The sequence below is a fragment of the Hevea brasiliensis genome, chromosome 11 (genome assembly GCF_030052815.1).
Source record: "Hevea brasiliensis isolate MT/VB/25A 57/8 chromosome 11, ASM3005281v1, whole genome shotgun sequence".
Taxonomy (NCBI): domain Eukaryota; kingdom Viridiplantae; phylum Streptophyta; class Magnoliopsida; order Malpighiales; family Euphorbiaceae; genus Hevea; species Hevea brasiliensis.
Genome location: NC_079503.1, coordinates 92823499 through 92847198, shown reverse-complemented (window position 1 = coordinate 92847198; position 23700 = coordinate 92823499). Strand labels below are relative to the sequence as shown.

Here is a 23700-nt window from a genome sequence, read left to right as displayed (position 1 = left end):
GACCAAATTTTGCTCTTACCGAGTTTCTGCTCATCTTTTCCCAGTGGCGATACCCATCGCTATTATTTTTTAAGGAGTGTGTTGTATTATGTTAATTTATAATAAACATTTTAAATTAAAATAGCAAATCTCCTCTTTTTAAATTAATTTTAATTGATATTATCAATCATATTACCCTTTTAACTTATTTAATTATTTTCTTATAAATATTATTATATTTAATAGAAACAAAGAATAAAAATATTACAGATAATTTAAAAAAATAAATATGGCAAATGAAAATGAAGAGAATTTTTTTATTTATTAATTATATTTTCTAAATAAATGTTAGATTTTCGGTTGATGTATGATATCATGCACGTGAGAGCACCAACAGTCGGATTTGCTGTTTAAGGAAAAGTCGTTAAACAATCAGTATCTAAAAATTTCAAACGCACCGTTCGATCGTCCTTGCTGGTTGTCCTTTTTCTCTTTTTCAATAAATGCGAGTTTCGCCTTCTATTATTGAAAATGATTATTTATTTATTAATTATTCTTCATTACGAATTAATTAATTACCTTTCAAAAATAAAATATCTAATAATTAATATTATTAAATTTTAAAGACCAAATAATTATCCACATATATGTGTGTGTGTGAAGTGGGCAAATCATTAGTTTAAATTTTCCAAATAAATAAAAAAAAAAATCCAAGATTACAGAACCCGTAAATATTACAAGTAAAAGCATTTACAAGCACTCAAGCAAGCGATAAGCAATAATGGAATTGGTCCAACAAAAGCCAGTCTCAAGTCATGATCTTTTTATCCGAAATTTACAGGGATAAGGCCTAAGGGAGAAACGAAAAAAGACCTGATTTATCATAAATTCAATACACTTATTTTAGGTGCAAATCCTTACTATTTTACATGTAAAATATAAATTTCATTATACCATAAAGGCAAAAATCTCTTGAGATGTACAGCCTAAACCAACAAATAAGCTCGGAATAGTTGCCCGTTCACAAGCATAGTATCATCATCATATTGCAGCCCTCATTGCTCCTCTAGCAGCCTCGCGCTTCATCTCAGCAGCTTTACCGCTGCCACGGAAATACATGTATACTTGCTGCACAAATAAAGCTGAGGTTAAAAGAAGAAAATCTCCATTGGAAAAATATGAGCTACCAGTATAATTTAACATCAAATTTCACTGGAAAAAATGTAGTTCTAGAAATGGACCTGCACAACCCAAATACTGAGCACCAATTCAACGCAGAATAATCCAAATCCAATGAAGTAGAATATCTGTAAGCAAAGAAAACATAATTAGTACAGCCCAGACAGACAGCAATACAAATAATCCTATGTTAATTCTAATAAACATCCAAGTTGAGACCATATATCCAACTATCATATTCTTGGGCTCGGTCATACTTACTCCCACTAAAGCATGGTCACCCACAACATCTATTGCAGACAAGATGCCACTGTTTCAATGAACCACAACAAGAAACCATCAGCAAATAGTCAAACTTCTCAGAAAGCTTCTTATTATACAGAAAAATGAGCCTAGAAACTTTAGATTAGTGTGGAAACACATATTGAAGTAGAGAAACAATTGAAATGCTTCAAGAGACGTACGTGAAAGATTTCCCTTTGAAAACTATAGGAGGAGCAACCGCTGCTACGATGCAGAAGCCAATGTGAACCTATGGACATAAAACAGAACTGTAAATTGGATATTTGTTGATTATTACAGGAGAATACAAGACCTGTTGACAGAAAGACAAGAGTTTACCATATAAAACAGGAAAAACCATCCAAACTTCATAGCACTTTCAGTCCTGCAAGCCAAGAAAGCACCTTTATTTATTACTCATCCCAATAATATAAACCAGATAACTATAGCCACCAGCTAAAAGTAATCTAACCCAAGCAAGTGAATAATAAATCAATGCCAGATGATTCCAAAACAATCTTACATATATTCTAAGTTGCATACAACATTTTTGGGCATCATCAACAACAAAACAGTTAGGTATAAAGCTTCAACGGAAGGTGAAGGAAATGGAGGAAAATACATGTACAGCAGTCGAAATCATTACCTAAATGCACGATAAAGTGGACGATACCACAAAACGTATGCACCAGGAACTCCTGATATGAAGTAAATAATAGCAAGAAACCAGATTCTCACCCCTAGGATGCAAACATGACAGGATCAGATTACATGGCATTTTAAGACATCAATACATAGTGAAAAACTGTTTGCAGAGGACAAATGCAACATATATTTCTAAATTAACCTTCGCCTTTAATCCATGCCGTTGTAATAGCTATAAGGTTCCAGAAAAGACACACAACCAATCCTGCACAAGATAGAATCAACATTCATTACTTGTCTTGGTCATCTTCCAAGGTATATACCAACTAACTTATGCAAAAGAACAGCAAATAGATAATTGCATGAAACAAACATGACACACCCAAAGAAAAACAGGAGAGACACTCACCTTACACAATTTGACTCCAAATAAATAAATAAATAATGGTGAGCAACAAGTAGACAAGAAATTCTAATTATGTCATTCGATCAAGAAACAAAGATAGGGCAGCAAACAAGATCCAGGTCTATGTTGTAACAAATTTAGTCAAATTAACCATGGACTGATTTTCTTCCTTCCTGAGTTTAAATGTGCCACCATAAAAGTCTAGGCTTCCGTGAAAGGTCACAGATTCAACATCAAAAACAGCCATTTCATGCAAAAAAATTTACATCTCCAGATTTCCATTCCCAGGAACGTAACCAATAGACGGGAAAGTGCTTTTAAAACATAGCAAATACAAGATTCACTCTCCTCTCTACCTTTAGGATAAGGACTGTTAGATTGCTTTCTTTGATATTAACTTTCCAAATTATAGGTTGCGTTCCTAAGCAGAGGTGTCTTGCGGAATGTGATGTGATGTTAACTTGCCTAAGCTAGGATATGACAGGAAATTCGTAAGGAGACCAGTAACTGCCATGACACAAAGATAATATGCCACTAGAGAAGCTCACAGAAGAAGGAATGCAATTCAAAAGATCCCAGAACTATTTGACTAAAATGAGGAAACAAAGAAAAGTCAGTCCCTTTTGGGCAGCTGGCCCCACCACCCTAGCACCTAGCAGTGGGTGGTGAATAAGGAAGAGACGCACTTCATCCAGGAGAATTCAGATTTACCAAAATGATAGATTTACATTACAGAAAATGAGACAGCCACAGTTATAATAATGACAAGGCTTAAGCTTCACAAGGCCTGCTTCTAACAAAAATGGGCATCAAACAACATGGAAAAACTAAATTAAACCTAAACATGAAGAATATGACACAATTTTTTGCTATGAGATGATTGATCATTAAAAACAGTCCCATAGATACTGACTGAAAACAAGCAAAAAAATCTTGTGGATGCTTCATGTTCAAAATTATGCCTCAATATGAGGGCATACTAATTTAGTGAAAGGAAAAGGAAGGAGTTAACAGTTTTGGCAGTAATGGCAAACACTTAAGTCATCAGCCACAATAATGTTAAATTCAATACGGTCAATCATGCTAACTGAGATTATAAATGCTCTAGATACCTCAAACATCTGCCAACACTGCCTCCCAATTTTTTTTTTTTTTTTAAAAAGATGGCATTAATGTTAGGTAGGGTCTTGACAAGAACTGTGCTGGCACTCTATTTACTTATTTATTTTGCAACTTTAACAAGGGGGGAAATATAAATATAATACCATGTCCACCATATTATAATCTCTCTCTCACACTCCCACTAAAATTCCTCTTCTTATACAAAGGGGAAAAAAAAGCCATTAGTACAAACGTAGTGATTTGCACACAAACAGGTAGGCAAGCATTTGATAATAACTTACCTAAAAATGTTGTAAATGCAACATATTGAATTCTTTGTAGATGAATTGGTATTTCATTTGCAATATCGTGATGGATAATGGGGAAAAATGGTGGCCAATTTTTCTCCTCCAGGACAATTCCAGCTGCAGAAGAGAAGGGAGAATATAGAGTGTAAATTATACAACTGAACTAAAATGGCAACTGGCAATCTTGAAGAAAAATAATCAGTCCACAATGTTCTACATGATATGGTCAAACAAAATTAAGTTTTCCAAGTTACACTCAAAAAGAGCTGGTGTGGCAAACACTGCAAAATACAAAATTAAGAAGAAACAATGTGCAAGTTGACTTGTAAATGCAAAAGGATTTTCTCAATAAAATATCAAAAATACAAAGGACCAATATAATTTTCATCTTTTTTGAAGGAAAAAAAACATACAAATGCCCAAGCCAGACATTATGAAATGAATAGCAGTGGTTAATTACAATTTTAAGAAAATATTACCTCGTGCAGCTGCATCTTCACGCCTTTTTACATCCTGCATATAACCAAAGAAGGCAAATTAATGGGATTGTAAGATGCAAAAGTTCACGAGGAAAGTCACTAAACAATAGCTATTATGCTAAGATCAAACAACCACAAAATGGTTTTTAGACCAAAATGCTACAAATAGCAACACATGTTGAACATAATTAAATAAAATCTGCAAAAAACTAAAATTCCACCAAAAGCTTTTCACATGAGTCCTATTAGTATCTGAATGACATATAATACCCTTGCAAACAAATTGCAGAGGAACATGTACAAACTCTGAAGGAATCTATGCTAATAGTAGTGAGTGAAAAAGGACTAAGGCAGCCAATAATAAACTTAAGATAAGCAAACACTTTCTGAATCAAAAGACTAGAGCTTGTATTTTTAGAAATCCAGTTCTCAAACCAAAACGATAAGCAAGAAATGCTATTTGAAAAGATTTTAATAGAACTCATAAAAAAATTCTAAATAAGGGTTGAAAGTTTTGCTGTAGCTCAACTCAAATAAAGGCTAATTTCCACACAACGTCGGCTTGTTTCATTTCTGCACCTCAATTTCAATTTGCTATAATAAATTTACTCAACTTTAATTATATGAAAGAGAAAGTCACTTTGACCTTTTTTAACCGATTTCTAACTGACATCCCATTTACAACCCACGGCCCCCTCTCTTATTTCTCCCCTCTCACCCTCTCTTCTCTGTCTCCTCTATCTCATTTGGTTTTGGATTCAATTGCACGGTTCATCCTAACATCAAAGATGAAAAATGCTTCAACACCAAATAGCACAATCTCCAGCTAGGCCAGGCCTCATGAACCCAAACTCAAATTCTCTTCAAAACCCTCCCTTTCCTCAACTACCCCCTCCCCCACTAGCAGTAGCAACAGCATGCACCAAATCTCTTCGCCGCCACCACCACCACCACATCGTCAACTCTCCTCCCTCTTCTCCATAAAGCCTAGTTTCTTCTTCTCCTTATTCTCCAAGTTCTTCAAAGTCTTCCCAAATCATTCCTTTGGCTCTCCAGCTTTGGCAGATGGCTACCTACATTCATCTCCTTACAAACCCAATCAATTCCTCAACCTCTACTCAAATCCAGTCCTTGTATCACAGAGAATCTTGTGTCCCCCCAAGACAAGTTCTACCCACAGATAAATCCTGCATGCACTGAGTGTACAACTTTTGGAAACTTGAGAAATTAGCTTCTGCTGTAGCAATCCTCTTTCCAAATGGATCATTCGCCACTTGCACAGTAACATTATTCATCATTTTTCCTAGCAAGTCCATGAACCGCCAGAGCTCTGAAACTTCTTGCATATTCAGCAGCTGTAAAATGGGCTTTTTTTGCACCAAAGAGAAGAAATCTTGGTTTGAGAAATGCAACATACACTCATTGTAATTAATTAAAGCGACTTCTCTTGTAGGTAATGACGAAGTATTTCTCTAGCCACGATTCTGACGCATTCTTGGAAGATATCTTTGGTGTCATCACCACGGCAGAGGAAGAAACCATAGACAGTGTTTGGAGAGCCTTGACCAATGATGAAGTTGTAAAATCCATTGCTGCAAGTAGCATTAGAAGATAAAGAAGAAAGAACAAGATTGAGAATTTCTCTCTCGAAAATCAACAATTTTTTTTATTTTGTATTTTGGATTTGTGTTTGTGATGGCAATAACAACTGCAGTAAATTTTCACTGTTCCTTTTGCTGTAGGTTTCCTGGGGTTGTTATGGGTGTTGATGGTAGCAAAACATAGAGAGAGAGAGAGAGAGAGAGAGAGAGAGAGAGAGAGAGAGAGAGAGAGAGGCGAAACAAGAAAGAGGGGTTGAGTTGAGAGAGATGGGTTGGAGAGAAAAAGAGAGGGAAGATGGTTGTGTAACTAGAAATGGCTAAAAGAGGTCAAAGTGATGTTCTTTTACCTGAAATTAAAATTGAGTCATTTTATTGTAATAAATTGATGTTGAGCACAGGCCTTTGAAAAGTTATATGAGAAACTTGAAACTAAAGAAGGGGAGAAAGATATTTATAGATTAGCAAGGAGGAGAGAAAGGAAATGTCAAGATCTGAATCAAGTTAGGTGCATTAAGGATAAAGAAGGAAAAATGTTGGTGAAAGATGAGGACATTAAAGAAAGATGGAGAAATTATTTTAATGATCTCTTTAATAATAGTCAAAATGGTAATAGCGTGAATATAGATTATAAAACAATAGAAAAGAATGTGAATTATACTAGAAGGATTCGATCTTTAGAAGTAAAGGAAGCACTTAAGAGAATGAAAGTGGGTAAAGCCTGTGGACCTGATGAAATACCAATTGAAGTGTGTAAGTATTTGGGAGATATGGGAGTGGCATGGTTAACTAAATTATTTAATAAGATTCTAAACTCAAAGAAAATGCCAGATGAATGGAGGAAGAGTATTTTAGTACCTATTTTTAAAAATAAGGGAGACATACAGAGTTGCTCAAACTATAAGGGAATTAAACTCATGAGCCATACTATGAAATTGTGGGAGAGAGTTGTGGAGCATCGACTACATCATGATACTTCTATCTCTCTCAATCAATTTGGTTTCATGTCCGTTCGTTCAACTATGGAAGCGATCTTTCTCATTAGAAGCTTGATGGAGAAATATAGAAATGTGAAGAAAGATCTACATATGGTTTTTATTGATTTGGAGAAGGCTTATGATAGTGTTCCAAGAGAGGTCTTATGGAATGTGTTAGAACAAAAGAGAGTATCTATTAGGTACATACAAGTATTGAGAGATATGTATGAAGGAGCAACTACTATTGTGCGCACAGTGGGAGGGGACACAAGAGATTTTCCGATCTCAATTGGATTACACCAAGGATCAGCCATAAGCCCTTACCTTTTTACATTAATTTTAGATGAACTGACGAAACATATACAAGAGAGTATTCCTTGGTGCATGATGTTTGCGGATGATATTGTTCTGATAGATGAGACACGAGAAGGAGTCAATAGAAAGCTAAAACTTTGGAGAAGTACTCTAGAGTCAAAGGGTTTTAAGTTAAGTAGAACGAAGACAGAATACATGCATTGCAAGTTCAGTGAAGGCCAAACTGGTGATAGGGAAGGAGTTAGTTTGAATGGAGTAGTACTGTTCCAAAGTAATCACTTTAAATATCTAGCTCAGTCCTTCCAGTAGATGGGGGATGTGAGGAGGATGTTAGTCATAGGATTAAAGCCGGATGGTTGAAGTGGAGACGTGCCACGGGAGTTTTATGTGATCGTAAGATTCCCAATAAATTGAAAAGAAAATTTTACCGCATGACCATACGGCTATGTTATATGGTAGTGAGTGTTGGGCACTGAAAGAGTCGTATGCATCTAAGATAAGAGTTGCAGAGATGAGAATGTTAAGGTGGATGAGTGGCCATACTAGACTAGATAAAGTCCGTAATGTGAGTATTAGAGAAAAGGTAGGAGTTGTGCCAATTGAAGATAAGTTGAGAGAAGGGAGATTGAGGTGGTTTGTTCATGTGAAGCGTAGACATACGGAGGCTCCAGTTAGACAAGTAGAGCACATTAGGTTAGAGGATAGAAAGAAAAAAAGGGGTAGACCTAAATTGACTTGGAGGAGAGTAGTACAACATGACCTAGAAGCATTACACATTTCTGAGGATTTAACCCAAAATCGTTCAGAGTGGAAAAAGCGAATCCATATAGCCGACTCCAAATTTTTGGGATAAAGGCTTAGTTGAGTTGAGTTGAGTTGAGTTTAAATTGATGTTGAGAGATGAAAATGAACAACACTAAAAATTGGAATAGTGGTGAAAATTAGCTCTCAAATGAAATAACCACCCTTCGCACAAAAAAAAAAAGAAAAAATACATTACTTAAACCAAAAAATTAAAAGACATCAATGCATAGTAGACATAGATGTATTGGAAAATTAGTATAATATACTTCTATAATATCAATATAAATAGTGTTTTCAAAAAGGTGCTTGTAACATCACTCTAGCAACAAAAGATTCTGTAGTACCAACTTTTAGAAAGATACTTTAAAACTCTTTATAGGAACAAAAGACTTCTACAATCATCTTATGAAAAATTGTAAAAACACTGATGTACACTGGTTACTTGAAAAGGGGTTGAAATTATCATTTCAAGAACCAACATTGTAATGTTAAATCGGAACAGAAGAAATTAGATTCACAACACACAAGAAAAGTCACTGACAATAATAATTCCAAAAATCATTGAAATCCACCAATGCCCTAAGAATTTGGAAAGATCAATTTATGAATAAATATTGTGACACAAGAAAATTTTGAGAGGACAATGGTATTTACATCTTCACAATTTCCTTTTACATCACTTACATAATAAATTATACCAACGCTAATGCAAATTAGTACTCTAAATGCAGTAAAACGTGATTTCAAGAGCCTTGAAATGTTAAAAGATAACTTGAAAGGAAAATAATGTTTGCTTTCAAGCAAAAACCTCTAAAGCCCATATGTTAAAAATTCCAAAAATTGATATCTTATCTTTCACTTAAAATTCAAAATTGCGATATGGACATGAAATAGATAGGTCCATGATCACATAACAAGTGTTTGAATTTGTTAATTTTTTACTGACACATACCTGTTCTCGCCTTCTCAATTCAGCCTCCTTAGCTTGGAGTTGCCTCTCCTTTTTCTTCAAATCCTAAATTGAAACCATATTAAAAATTAGAAAACTTTAAGAAGAAATACAGATGGCATATATGAATGAGGACTTTCAACAGCCATAGAATTTGATCATACCGTAGTAGAATCAATTGGAATGTCAACTGTTGCACCATGATCATAACCAAAATCAGCAGGTTCAGGAGGAAGTGGTGAAAGCCTCGAGTTTGAAGCAGGAGGAGCGCTCTGTAGCAATTTTTTGTGTAAGAGTTCTTGATTTAATTAATATAATTAGTTACTTTACATGCTGGATATTGGTGCAAGAATTCCAAACCAAAGTACCAACTAGCACAGTCAAAATAATACACATTCATCTGAATAAAGGTTTTAATTCCAAAAGGTAAAAACAACATTTTCTATCTAATTGAATATAAAAGCATTGAGCTATTTTTGCAAAAAGTTAGCAAAAAACCCTTACTGATGTGTAAAATGCACCTCCACTGAACTTCTGCTGACCTGATGCTTTCCCCCTTACAGCTGGATCCTATTTACAAAAATTAGATTAAAAATAAGTAGCTAACTTTCAAATAGTGTAAAGAATCAATATATATGAAGCAGAAAAATTCAAATAGCCACGCATATGTATATTGATCACATTTTAAAACGTTCATAAACAGTCAGAAGAAGATATAGGCTTGCGTTAAACACCAAGTTGCCCATGTCTCAAAGATTTCGCTTTAAACATAATAAGCATGTATATGAACCTGCAAGGGTCGCATAGTTGGGTTGCATCTGGTATCTCCTGAGCTAATTCGCACCATTTAAAGAAAAAGACAGCCATGCACAATCACAAATGACATAAGGGTACCATCCCAACCACAGAATCACAATTCAAGCATTGGATTATCCACAAAACGTTAAATTACTAAGGAGAATGATTATTCATAGACAAATTAGAACATCAAACAACCATCGATTATCTTCTTAGCTCAATTACACTTCCGAAACAACACCAACTCAAAATCAGAAAATATTTTTGCAAAATGCAAGAATTAGCTTGGCATACAGAGAGAGGGAGTGGATTTTGAAACTGAAAAAACCAAAGCACCAAAATGAAACCATAAATTCCACATCAAAAAGCTACATCAATCACGAAAGCTGCCAAAAACCCTGGAATTCTCAGAATTCACAAGTTTTCTTGAGCATCACTTCCATAACTCATAGCACATCAAACCAAACGACCAAAAATTCAACTTCAACTATTGATCAAACCCAAAAATTAAAACCCGAAAAGGAAACTAAAGAGGGAGAGACTCACAGCAAAGGGATTAACTTCTTCTTCTTCATCGAAAGGGTTACGATCGTAGCGACCAGCCATGAGAGAAACCACTTAGAGACCAGAAACCAACCCGAAGAGAAACTCAATAACTAAAAAACGAAGAGAGAGATCAAGAGAAAGACAAAAGGCTTGAGAAGGAAGCAATTTTTGAAGAAAAAATTGAGGCAAGATAACACAAATTAAACAAAGAAGAAAAGGAGAAAAGAGTAGAAAATTTCTAGAGAGAGAGAGTTTTGGTTTACAAGTCTATGGGAAGAGAGAGAGAGAGAGAGAGAGAGAGAGAGGGTTTGGTGAGGCCGGTGTTCGTCAGCTTATTGCAATTTCGGATTTATTGTAAGAAGAATGAAAGGAAACGGCGGGACAATTTTTTTTTTTTTTTTTTTTTTTTTAAAGAATACTTTTCACGTCGGCTGAAAACTTTCAGTTTGATTTTGATTTTATTTTTAAATATTAATATTTTAATTTATAATTTTAAAAACAATTTCAATTTATTTAATAAAATATTTTTTTATGAAATTAAATATTCATCATTAAATTCGTAATTAAGTGACATAACTAATAACGTCTCTCAACCCATTCCTATGTACGATAAAAACATAGTATAAAAATAAATTTAATAATTATTAAATAAATATTAATATTTAAATTATACATTTTTAATTCTACATAAATTTTAAAATAAATATTTAATTTAATACTTAATAAACCAATTCTTATATAAAATTAAATTTTCACTTTTAAAACCCAATTAAAATAATAAGTTATTATCTACACAAAACATACTTATATAATTTGTGGATAGATTTTACTGTGATTTTATTTTTAATAAAATGATTTTTAATAATTATTGTAAATAAATAAATAAAATTATACTTTGTAATTAAAAATATAAAATAAAAATATAATATAATAAAATGGAAATATATTAATTATTAATTTTTATAAATCACAAAGTGTTTGTTTTTTAAATGTTACAAGCGCGTGAAGTTTAATTATTTATAGCAATGGACATATCTCTCATGCATAGTTATATGAGTAAAGAATTATCTATTTTTGAAGAAAGCAATGTGTGGAAGCATTATACAATTAATTAGATAATGTACTCTTTATCTAGTTTTGTACTTTTCAATGTTCCCACTTCCCTCCCATCACAATGCTTTGTGATATAAAAGGGATTAATTAAAAAATCATATTAGTATTAAGTTGAGTATATAATTTTATTTTATTTAAAAAATTAATAAAAAAATTATGATGATTAAGATCTTAGTACGTGTATAAGAGACCGATCCTTCGATATTTTATATCAAGCGTAAATAGTATATATATATATATAAATTTAATCTATTTTATTGTGCTCCATAGTATATTATAAATTTCTTGTGGTCAAAATGATTTAAAAAAAATTTACAATAATTAAGATAATTATAATTTAATGTATAAGATTTGATTAAACCTATAATTTAATTCCTATAGTTCTAAAACTAAGTAATTCAGTCCCTTAATATTTTAATAAACTTGCAATTCAATTCTTACTGTTATAATTTCATTAAAATTTTGTTAATTGTAGCAAAATAATTTACAAATTGAAAATAATTTAATTCTTGAGGTTTTATTTTATTAAGTATTTATTTTATAAAATTTTATTTTATTGATAATTTAATCTCTAAAATTTTGTTTAAGGGAATAATATTATTGCAATGGGCAGCCATGAGAGAATTTAAGTTATGGGACCATCAATTTAAGATAAATTCAGAGGCCCAAAATACAAAAGGAAGAAAGCTTTGGCCCATCAATTTAATTACTGATCTTTTGCTTGGATCAAAGTGCACAGAATCACATGGTGGATTTATTTTAACAAGATTTCGTATATAAAAGAAGTATACAGAATCACAATCATCCTAAAATAAAAGAAAAAATTAATTACAAGCTTGGAAGAGTTAAATCTTGATCGACCGATGCTAAACCACCTTGACGGTGACGGTAATAAGCTTGTACACGCATCATAACCCAGAAGCTGAGCCAGAATTCAAGATAGAAAAGCACAGAACCGATCAAGTAGAAGATCCCAATCATCAAATTATGATTATCTAAATAAACATCCATTGCACTCTGGATGCCAGTGAGATATTTTCCCGGAGTATTTATTGAAGCAAATACGCAGAAGGCAAGGTGGATAAGGTACAACAGTAAAAACTCATGGAACTTCGACGCATTATCTTCTTCTCTAAAAGCAAGACTAAGCGTACGATACCATGATGCATAGGCTGCTGGAACTCCAAGCACCAAGACGGCGATGGCGAGCAACAAGGTTATATTTTCTGCCCCTCCCAGAATCCATAAACATGTTACAGCCACGAGATTCCATGAAAGACATACAACGAGTCCCAAATATGCCCCGAATGCAAAATTCTGCAGCTTCTGCGGCTCACCTTCTGATTCATTATGCAAGGGTTGAACTTTGGCTTTGTTCAAGGGACTTGTATTATCGTAATGGGCAGCCATGAGAGAATTTAACTTGGGAGAAAATTAATATGCAGAGAAAAGAGGAGAGCAATTTTGATTATACAGATAAAGGGAATTAAAAGCTTTAAATGAAGGGAAAAAAAAAATTCTGCCTAAGGAAAGAAGAAACTACATTCTAAGAAACCATGCAGAAGTGCAGGAGCTGCTAAAAGAGATGGATTTTACGCGGTCATTAACCGGTCAACTGGCACGCGTTTTAGAAAAGTATACCAAGCGAAAAATACAAAAAGGAAATTACAGAGAATTGGGCATTTTCGTGTATGAGAAAATTATTTAATGCCCAATACACCTTCTCATATTTAATTTTATTAAAAAATTTTATAAAATCTTAAATTTTTAAAACATCTTATGACACTGTCTAAATTTTTGTAATATTGTGATACACCTCAACTCTTATAATTTAAAATATATCAGCATGATTAAATTCACGTTCTTTAATATAGGAGCCTTAAAGATATTCTAATTATACTTTATGAAATATATCATTGAAGATTTTTTTTTATAAAATTTCGGGATAAATTTATAAATTCAGTTATTAAATTTTTTTGTTAGACATGATTGCTAGTCAAAGTATGAACGAAATTCAACAAGTTTCTTAAATATGTTACTTAAATAGTATTAAAAATTAAATTTAATATGTTTTAATTATAAAAATATTAAAATAATAAAATAATTTTATTTAAATAATTTTTTAAATAATATCTAAAATAATACTTTATCTGCAAAGTTTGAAATTTCATGTTGAAATAGAAATTACAAAGGGGTTAATCTTTTTTACATAAAAATTTAGTAATTTATTAATAAGAATATTAAGATAAGTGTAAAATAAAAAATATAAACAAAAATAATTAAAATCTTAAATATTTGATCATAAAGTATAATAATCTTTTAATTATTTAACTGTCCCTTTTAATTTTGAAAAACAAAAAAGATTTTTATAATATCTCCCTTTCAGAAATTTGCTAGCTCTGTGATTCTGCAGAAGAAACTAAAGGTGAGCATTATTCGGTTCAAATTAAATAAATCGAATTGAATTACCTTAATTCGATAATTTGATTTGGTTCGATTTTATATTATAAAAATTTTAGTTATTTAGGTTTGATTCGGTTTTAAAGAGAGAAAAATTAGTTAAACCATATCAAACCAAATCATTTTATTGATTTTTGAATTGATTTATTTTTATGGAGAATTTATGAATTATATGTAATTATATACTTATAAATTGTTTAATTTAATTAATTAATGGTTATTAGGTTCAAACCAAGATTAAAATCAGACCATGTAACTTGAAAATCAAGTCTAAATTAAAAAATAATGAAAAATAAAATCGATTAGTTTCAACCAAACCGAACCGAAATAGAGCAATTCGATTCGATTAAATTTTTCATCCATTTCAGTTCGATTCGATTTCTAAAATATATAATTCTATTTTCATGATTTGATTTGATTCAGTTCCATTTAATTTAAACCGAATGCTCACCCCTAGAAGAAATTAAACCAATTACTTGCACTTTATTCTTTTACAACCAAAAACCAACAAAATAAATGATAGGTTAAAAGAGAATTGAATACAGGAACATTTTATTCTTTCCATTAAAAGGATTGAATGAGATGATAAGAGCTATACATGGTTAGTAATCATCTCTAAAAAGGTTAAAGCTTCACAGCGACGTTTATATAGATTTACACTCGCCATAACATACAGGCTGAGCAAGAATTCAAGAACGAACAACCCAAAACCAATGAAGTACAAGATACCAATCGAATTATGATCAGAATAAACATTTATTGCAATCAGCAAGCCAGCGAGAGATTGTGCAGTAGGAGAAACTGCAGCATATACGCAGAAGCCAAAGTGAATAAGTAGAACCAGAGAAACCTATCAAGCATCGAAATCGAAGGGTTTTCTTCTCTGAAAGCAAGACTTAGTGTACGATACCACGAGGCATATGCTGCTGGAATGCCAAGCACCAAGTAGGCAATGGCTAGGAACAAAGATAAATTTTCTACTCCACCCTTAATCCATAACGATGCAACAGCTATGAGGTTCCATGAGAGACATAAAATGAGACCCAAATATGTCCCATACGCAAAATTCTGCAGCGTCTGTGGGTCATCTTCTATTTCTTCGGAAATGGTATTTTTTATCACCTCATAGAAAGGAATAAGACTACGGTAATGGCCAGTCATGGGCATAGAACGTAGAAGCTTAAAAATATGCAGAGAAAGAGGATCAGAGAAAAGCAATTTTTGAATAAAATATAGATACAGATCGAGCAAAGCTTTATACAGAGAGAAGGAAAGGAGATTCAAGAAAGCAAATACAACAGCAAAAACAGACGCGGTTGACTTGGTAACAGGGCAACTCATAAATGCAGGGCAACTCATAAATGCATACACGTTTTCAGACAGGAAAAAGATTTGAAAGAAGAAAATTCTGCAGAGGAAAGAATTTCAGTGCACGAAAATTAAAGCTTTCTTGTTGAATTTTTCTTCCCTATGCCCTCTTGGATTTCATCTAAAAACGATTGGCCATGCTAGAAAACAGACAAAGGGAAAAGTCTCTCTAGAGGTAATTTACTGTTTCACTATTGCTGCAGTTGTGTAAACACGGAGCAGAATGGCAAAAAGGACTTCACAGAGCATAACTTAAGCTCTCTTCCCAAAAAAATTTCCATTCTTCTTCTTAATATATAACGTATTCGAACACCTTTAGACTTGGTTACAATGCAAATTTAAAGGCATGAAAAGCCAAGGAGAAAATTAGCTCGAACTAGATACACTGAACAAAATCTGAATCGCAAGAACAAAACAAATTAATGAAATAATTATGCTCACCAAATGAAGGCTACACAAACTAGATTACAAGTATGGTTACCACTGTGTATAGCATGTTTTGATGAAGCTGAACTAATCAAAACAAGTATATTGTTCAATCTGCTTGTTTTAAGTTAAGTGGTTAAACTTGGTGGTGGTGGTGGTGGTGGTGGTGGTGGTGGTGCCATTGTCTTTTGTTGTGTTTTTGGTTTCCTTTAAAGGGATCAACCCAGTGCTTGTCCTCCTTTACAGCTTCATTCCACCGCTTCTTAAAGATTTGAAGCTCCCATGTCGATTGTCTTCTAATCTGCTTAGTCCATTTAAAATACCAACCAAATCCATCAAATTGGAAGAAACAGTAATATATATTTCCTTGGAAAGAAAAGATAAGTCCACAGTATATAATTCCTAAAGGTAGTTCATTTCAAATGGACAAAGCAACATCATATGAAATTACTGAGGGCACGATCCAGCTCAAGTCCAAATCCAACCACAGTCTATGATTTGTGACAGTAAATTGATAATTCAAGTGATACCAAAGCCTATGCTCCCAAAAACAACCAAAGGAAAGAAGGAGCCAATGACACTTGAACCTTGTTTCAAATCATTTTGTAATAATCAAATACAAGGTGTATAAAACCATAACAATCTAACTAGGCTCGCTGCATTAACCATAAAGTCATCCCAGATTCCAGGCAATTAGACTCGGTAAAAAGGTAGAAAAACATAAAATGGTCAGACTAAATATGATGATGATGAATTGGAGGATCGGTAGTCTCACCTCCATTCGAGGATCCATGGGTGAAGCACCATGTCTCTGAATATAAAGAAAGAAAACATATGGGAAAAAGAAAATTGGTGAAACTTGTAGAATGACCATAAGTGTCAAAAAATTCATATGAAAAAGGGAAAAGAAAAGAAAAGAAGAATCGGCTATTGTTAGTAAAGTTTACCTTGGTTAATTCTTCATTGTGTGAAGTCTACAAAAGAAGAGAAGACAGACAATAATCAAGATAAGAAACCATAAATTTCAAGTATATGAATAGATATAGCATTCTTTTTCAAAAAAAAAAAAGAAAGTGAGTAAACTGCATTCACTTTTTTTACAGGAGGTCCACCCCCACCCAAAGTTTGTATGCCCTGATGAACAATGTACTCCCTATCAACGACTCCCACCTTCTTTGTGCGATCTCCCTGTGTGTTATGCCACATTTATCCAGACACTCATAATTATGGTTTTCAACATTAACGCATATAAATCTAAATGAAAGGAAGGGAATAGACAAGAAAAACAAAGTCATCAAGTATAAAAAAATTCAACTAAAATAGTTTCAATTAAATTTCTATAGTGTTATACTAATCACAAGACAAACTTGATGCAGATACAATAACACTTACACAATTGAGAAACTGAAGGGTTAGGAAACTAAAAATAGAAAAAGCAGTCATGTCTTACCTGTGCACAATATCCAAGTTTCATATCCACTCCCCATCCATGGACTAGATCATTCTGAAAAAAAAAAAAAAAAAAAAAGAGCAGTAGTTTAGACTTTAGACATGAACTTATCAACATTTTAAAAAGAAAAAGGTTCACTGGACAAAACATGGTGATAATATTATATGAGATTCACCTGTCAACATAATGGTTACAAAATGTGCTTTACAATTATGGCAAATACAAGCAACCAATCACATCATCTACATTATCATAGAGTACTCAAAATTACAACTAGAGTCAAATCTAAAATCATGAGATATTACTTCAAGTAAACTTATAAAAAAAATCTGATTAGACAAAAATCTTACTTCAAATATTGAGTCAAAATAATTACAATATTATATATAAAATATTTATTCTCCTCAAATAATTATCAAAAGTAGGCTTGAGTAATAGAATTAATGTTTACCTGTATAAGATGCCAAGCACAATACCAAGCAGATCTTGAAAATACTGGAGCCATTCCTTCCACAAATCTACAGATGCAACGTATATATAATAAATTAGCATTCCACTAGCACCCATAAAAGAATAATATCGAATATCCGTCAATAACAGATGACACAAAGAGTTGAAGCCCCATAATAGAGTTTAACTCAAGATGTAGCTTGTCAAATTGTGAAAAAGTTTCCCAATATTTGGCATAGAATATTAGATTACTCAACATTTTTTTGTAAGTTTCAATACAATACTTACTCTGTGATCAGTAGCTTGATGGCAGTGGAAAGGAAAACAAGCACTTAAAGCTAAGGCCATAGTAACCAGCAAAAATTGCAAGTAAAAAAATAATGCTCGAGCAGAAAAATTGTCTAAATTACTATTATACTGCACCCAGTCATGTAGGTATGTAAAATTTTTTAAATTAAAAAAAAAAATAAAGAGGATGACTTAAATTAACTTACCCAGTGCATGGAGGCCCCTCACTGACATCAGAACATTTAGTACTGCCTCTGCTGTCATAGACTCTTCTGCAAAGACATTTCATGTGAGTATTACAAGCAATGACATGTAATTTTTAGAACAACTCAACTCAACTCAACTCAACTAAGCCTTTTTAGAACAATTTCAAAGAAAAAAAACCACCTCACTTACCTATGAAGCTTCTTCATTCTGGACCGTATGGTAATTCTATGATGTATGTCAGTCGAATTAGGGTCTAAAGCTGGCTGAGATATCTCCAGTCCTTCTGATTTTACAATTTCCAAGTATCTAGTAGAAAAACCTATTAGTCAATCAAATTGTTTTCCTAAACAGAATATGAGCCTCATAAAGCATAACTAGAGATCAAATAAACAGAACCTCTAACATTGCAAATTGTGATCGAGAAAGTAAAATAAAACATTAAACAGGGTTGTAAGTAGAGGTCTTGCATGACTGTTGAGAGCAGGAAAAATAGCAGTGTAGGCACCCTCACATAATTAAATGAGAAAAAACCAAAATTTGGAAGATGATGTCCAGAGAGGAACAGTTTTAATGAACATCATTCTAGGCAGGCCAAACAAAATTCTTGATATATCAACAATTCAACTATAAATGATTGCTTGCATCTCTGTCCTGAACACTCTAGGTAGAGAAGATAACATCATCTAGAATATGAATGATGCTAATCTTTAGGAGGAATGAGAAGACCCTAGGCCAGCAATGCTATAGAGTCAAAGTCAACTATAAACCTTCAAAATAATATTACATTTACTGAAATCCAGAATAAAGACAACATTCTCAAAGGTCAACAATATGAACATATTGCACAGTAGATGTCCAACAAGCAAATTAGTTTACCTTCCTGGATCAAAATTCTCAACCCCTAAATCTTCATCCCATAGAAATATGTAATCATAGATAGACACAACAGCGGGATGCAGAAAGCGTTTTGCACACCACCTAAAACCAGAAAAAGGGGGGGAAAGAAAAGCCAAACCCAAAATTGAAGAAGTGTTAATACAGGAGCTAGTTTATCAAATTGTAAGAACCTTTAGAAATGAACCCAAAAATAAATAGTAGCTGTGAGGAATGGAAAGTAGGATCCTTCATCAAGTCATATATGAATTGACATAGGTTGAATATGGATCCAATAAAATGAAATTCATCTACGGGGTAAAATAGTATTAGGCAATCAAAACCCCATTTCTGCTAACTTTAAATGATAATTCAATGCTTTTATTTTTCTCAGCTGGTTGGAAACATGAGTAAATAAAAATGAACATCTTAGACAAGATCTAAACTCTTTCATGCTTAAATAACCAAAAGCCAAGGGATAAATGAGTTAGAACATGAAATCCTTCATCTCTCTGCGGATGTACAATTTGCTATTAAATTAACAACAAAAACAATCTGTCCAAGTAACGCACAACAACAGCAGAAAAAGGTAAAATATTAAATCAATTACCAAGGTCAACCTTACCATTTTGTTTGGTTCTGAGCAACTATGTGTATGGCCTTGTTGCTCCATTCAAGATCGAACCACCCATCCAGATTGCCATCATAATGGAATAAAATAACTGTAAAATTCTCTGGAAGAAACTGAATTCAATGAAATTAGGATAAAAAAAAAGAAGTTTGATTGTGAAATATGTAACATTACACAAGACAAAATGGGATACCTTTTGGACAATAGCATCAACATTATCCTTCTGCTTAATACCAACTGGAATAGCCAGCAAATTACGATGGCTAGAATTGTCAACCTAGATTTGATTGTCATAACAAATGATGAATAATGCTGAAGCAAATGATCAATTTGAAAACACAAAGACCAGCAAACAAACAAATGTTACTCAAACCGTTAGAGTCAACTGCTATTCTATTAATCAACATAAGTTTTCTACATGATTAAAAAAAAATTGCATCAAGAACTAAAACCTTAAATTGATGCCAAAATATACTGGGATCCAAAAACCAACCTTTGACCTTGAACTACTTGATGACCATAGAGGCTTTAACTCCAAATCTGAACTAGCTTGTATGATACCAAGAGGTAAACCACCCAACAATCCAGAAGCCAAAGCTGATTCCTAAATTAGAGTAACATATTCACCTTAAAATATTAGCAAACATTCATCAAGCGCATTCAAGCACATTCAAGCATGGGAAATCAACCAATTAAATTCTAAAAGTTCATATATTAGCCATAAAATGCAACAACTCATTTTTCTTCTATCTCTTTATTTTACTTCTTTTTTTTTTTATAATTAGTAAGACCCCAGGTTGTAACTTCCCATTAGTTTCAATTCCTATGAGTTTGATAAACAGGAGAATATCCTACCAAAAAATAACAATAATTTGGCAATTTAAATGGTATTTCTATAATTACCTTTAATGTGTCAAATGGGTGCAATTTTGATTCCATCTGATAACAGTACAAGAATTGGGGAAAAAATTAGCAATCTTCCAACAGGAGATGAGAACAAAGGAAAACAAGGTTAATTGAAGAAGCACCATTCAGTGCAAAGAGCTAAACCTATTTTGGAAAATAATACTAGAATGAAGCTGCTCTGAGCAATGAAACTGTTATGGAAAGTCAATTACTATATTATTTCTCTGTATATTCTGTATTCTGTATTCCTATTTAAGATTTCTTATTTAGGATTTCTTCCTAATTAGTAGAACACAATTATAGGAATCAATTATATATATATACCCATGTACAGATTAATTGAAATTAAGGAGAATCATCTCTTTTTACATGGTATCAGAGCCAGGTTATCTATCTAGGGTGACTATTTGTTCTCACCGCCCAGCTCTCACCACCCAGCTCAGGAGAGACCTTGGCCGCCATCCGGCCGTTTCGACCCCGATCAACATCGCCGGCGTTGCCTCAACCCCATATAATTTTCTACAGAAACTAAATCCATCAGTAGAGATGTTGTAAATGGACAATTAACTGATTAGTATTATATGTTGGAAATCAAGGGATCAGGAATGTGGATCATCAAACAGGCAGGTCTCTATGCAGAACTGGGTTTGAAATTGGACTCCCCATCACCAAAATGGCTTAGGCCATTTTGGTCTGGTTTTCCTTGAACTTTTATGCCCTTTAATTTTCTCATACTCAGTTGATGTGATACTTTTTTCCCTTAAGCAATTTCCATCACTATAAGCTTATAAATGTTACACGATGAAGGATGAATTACTTAAACTGACATGAATAACAGTATGGATACAGATAACGTACATTATAATTTGAAAATTACTTCAACCAATAGTACCATTGTTGGAATTCATTAGGCGAAGTATAATAATAAAATAATAAATAAATAACACAGAGTAAATAATCCACGAATTGACCACTAGAAGGCAACCAGCAGAAGATTTGTGTGCCCAGTTGTTCCTTTTTAAGTTACAATATCTAGAGATGCGAAGGGATTCATGTACCTGTGTATGCTGATATTGATAAATTGTAGTTCTATACACAATGAACAACATCACTGTAAATAAAACTCCCATAAATGGCAGCTGCTTCATTTTTAATCCACATTTTCCCTACACCAGGATCATACCGTCAGATAATTATCAAGGATAGAAGGGAAGACAGAATTTAAAGAAGCCCCATATTTGCAGCTGCTTCCAGTTTTACAATTACACATAAGACAGTAGACCATACCCCATCAAAGAAGGCATTCCTTTTCAGAGATGGTTTGAATGACATCATAGACACCCAGGGGTTTTATAATCTTCTCATAACAAACTGCATATGATACATAATAAGTTGAGACAATATCAAAGGAAATTCCAATCAAAAATATAGTAAGTACTTCATTTTCCAATTTGAAATTTATATAAAAGTTTGCATTTTGATTTTTTGTAGATAATGATGTCCTATACTAGAAATAAATGTAAATGCAGTTTTCATTTTGCATGTTATTTTAGTTCCAAGTTGTAATAATTCCCTTAAAATAAAATTGCAAATAAAAACAAAATAAACCTGGTTGCGTAAGTTTACAAGTAACTTGTGATTAGCAAACCCAGATACTCACCATCCCATTCTCAATATAAAATTTGCCCATTTTTGAACTATTAATGAATTATTTATCCATTTATGAACATAAGCTTTCACTGAAACCCTGATCGGAGGCTATTAGCAGAAAAGAAGAAATTTCAAGCAATCCCTCAAAGAGGAAAATATTGACTAAACATTTGGTCATTTAAGCGTGTTTAGGCGCATGCAAGTGTGAAGTGTCGGTGCAATGCAGACAGAGATCCCCCGCTTTAGTCATTAGGCTACCAGTAAACAGATTTTCAAATTTAAATTCACAACATACAACACATTAAACCGATTGAAGCTTTAAAAAAAAAAAAAGGATCTTTTTCGACTAAAATTCCCCAAAACAAAAATAAATAAATAAATCAATAAATAACCCAGCGAGTAAACACCCAACATTTTCCCGCAAAATGAAACAAACACTAAACTCATTTTGTATTAATTCTTTTCAAAAAATAGAAAGAAATAGACTTTCTTCAGGTTCGATAATCCATACAAAGTAACAAAACACAAAGATATAAAATTTTAACTTCGCCCATAGATCTAATATCCAGAAACAGCAATTGCTCCTCGATTTGAAAAGTGAATGTCACAAACAAAAAAGAAGGAAAAATTTATAATCGCGCCAAATTTAATAAAGCAATCAAGCTTCTTTTCCGAACATAAACAAGAGCATTCTAAAATTGGAAACAAACAAAAGAATTTTAAAAACAGTAATAACAAGTACAGAGTATCGGATCTTCAGAGAGAACCAATCTAACAAAGCAAAATCGCATTCAATATCTAGAAACACAAATAAAAGAAGATGTCCAACCTTCAAAATGGATGTATAATACAAACTAAAAGGTCATAGCTTGAGCTCAGGCAGCTAGCTCGCTGTGATGAAAAGGAAAACAAACGCGTTTCGGATTTAGTTTCGGTGGCTACCACCCGTGGATTGGCAGAATCACACAGACATAGGGACAGAAGATAATCAAAGTGAGAGACTTTGTAGGAGAGAGACAAGAAGAAGGAGAAGAGAGAGTCGAAAGACGAAAATGTAGGAAGCGCCACGTTTACGTTGGACTATTTAGGCTTAGGAGTTTAATTAATGCGTGCGCGCGCGTGTATATATATATATATATTTATTTATTTATTTATTTTAATTTTAAATTTTTAAGTTTATAAATAAATTATTATTAATTATTATTTTCTTCTCTCCTTTGTTTATAACGGAAGAAGATATTGTATTTTATATTTAATAAACAATTAAAAATGTAATTTTATATTTATAAAAATTTAGTTAACAAAACTCAACCACTCCTATAGTTGATTATCAAATGGCACTTAGTAAGGCAGCAAAATAATGCAGAAGGAGAAGACGTTCACCCACCAAATGAGTTGGTGGCTAAAGCCACTTGGTGGCAACCATTATTACAAATAATATATTATATATCGAAGCTAATTAAGCTGCATTAATTGTATTTAAGTGGGCATTTGACCTCAGAAGAACAAGTG

At 32.9% G+C, this 23700-nt stretch overlaps 3 protein-coding genes across 6 annotated transcripts; all 3 read right to left on the bottom strand.

Moving 5' to 3' along the window:
• Window positions 1-695: 695 nt before the first annotated feature.
• Window positions 696-10695, bottom strand: LOC110649619 (secretory carrier-associated membrane protein 3). Its single transcript, XM_021804280.2, has 13 exons — window positions 10367-10695; window positions 9527-9592; window positions 9187-9294; window positions 9026-9088; window positions 4380-4413; window positions 3895-4017; window positions 2288-2350; window positions 2087-2180; window positions 1780-1825; window positions 1623-1690; window positions 1420-1468; window positions 1221-1286; window positions 696-1107 (listed from the first exon to the last, which is right to left on the bottom strand). Exons 1-13 carry the CDS (start codon window positions 10424-10426, stop codon window positions 1021-1023), a joined length of 927 nt encoding a protein of 308 aa, XP_021659972.2. The 5' UTR covers window positions 10427-10695; the 3' UTR covers window positions 696-1020.
• A 1612-nt stretch (window positions 10696-12307) lies between these two features.
• Window positions 12308-12889, bottom strand: LOC110649618 (secretory carrier-associated membrane protein 1). Its single transcript, XM_021804279.2, has one exon. The coding sequence runs from the start codon at window positions 12887-12889 to the stop codon at window positions 12308-12310; it is 582 nt and encodes a 193-aa protein (XP_021659971.2).
• A 1574-nt stretch (window positions 12890-14463) lies between these two features.
• LOC110649620 (uncharacterized) lies at window positions 14464-23290 on the bottom strand. 4 transcript variants are annotated; one of them, XM_021804281.2, is made up of 16 exons: window positions 23018-23289; window positions 21826-21909; window positions 21597-21704; window positions 20536-20571; window positions 20126-20236; window positions 19826-19909; window positions 19627-19745; window positions 19005-19106; window positions 18318-18434; window positions 18128-18193; window positions 17635-17701; window positions 17184-17237; window positions 16826-16921; window positions 16681-16707; window positions 16509-16544; window positions 14464-15118 (listed from the first exon to the last, which is right to left on the bottom strand). In XM_021804281.2, the coding sequence occupies exons 2-16, from the start codon at window positions 21871-21873 to the stop codon at window positions 14705-14707; spliced, it is 1485 nt and encodes a 494-aa protein (XP_021659973.2). In that variant the 5' UTR covers window positions 21874-21909; window positions 23018-23289; the 3' UTR covers window positions 14464-14704. The 4 variants fall into 4 exon arrangements, with proteins under 4 accessions (XP_021659973.2, XP_057986306.1, XP_021659974.2 ...); XM_021804284.2 differs by lacking the exon at window positions 14464-15118 and adding an exon at window positions 15545-16034; XM_058130323.1 differs by lacking the exon at window positions 16826-16921 and having other exon boundaries at window positions 23018-23290.
• Between the last annotated feature and the right edge of the window lie 410 nt (window positions 23291-23700).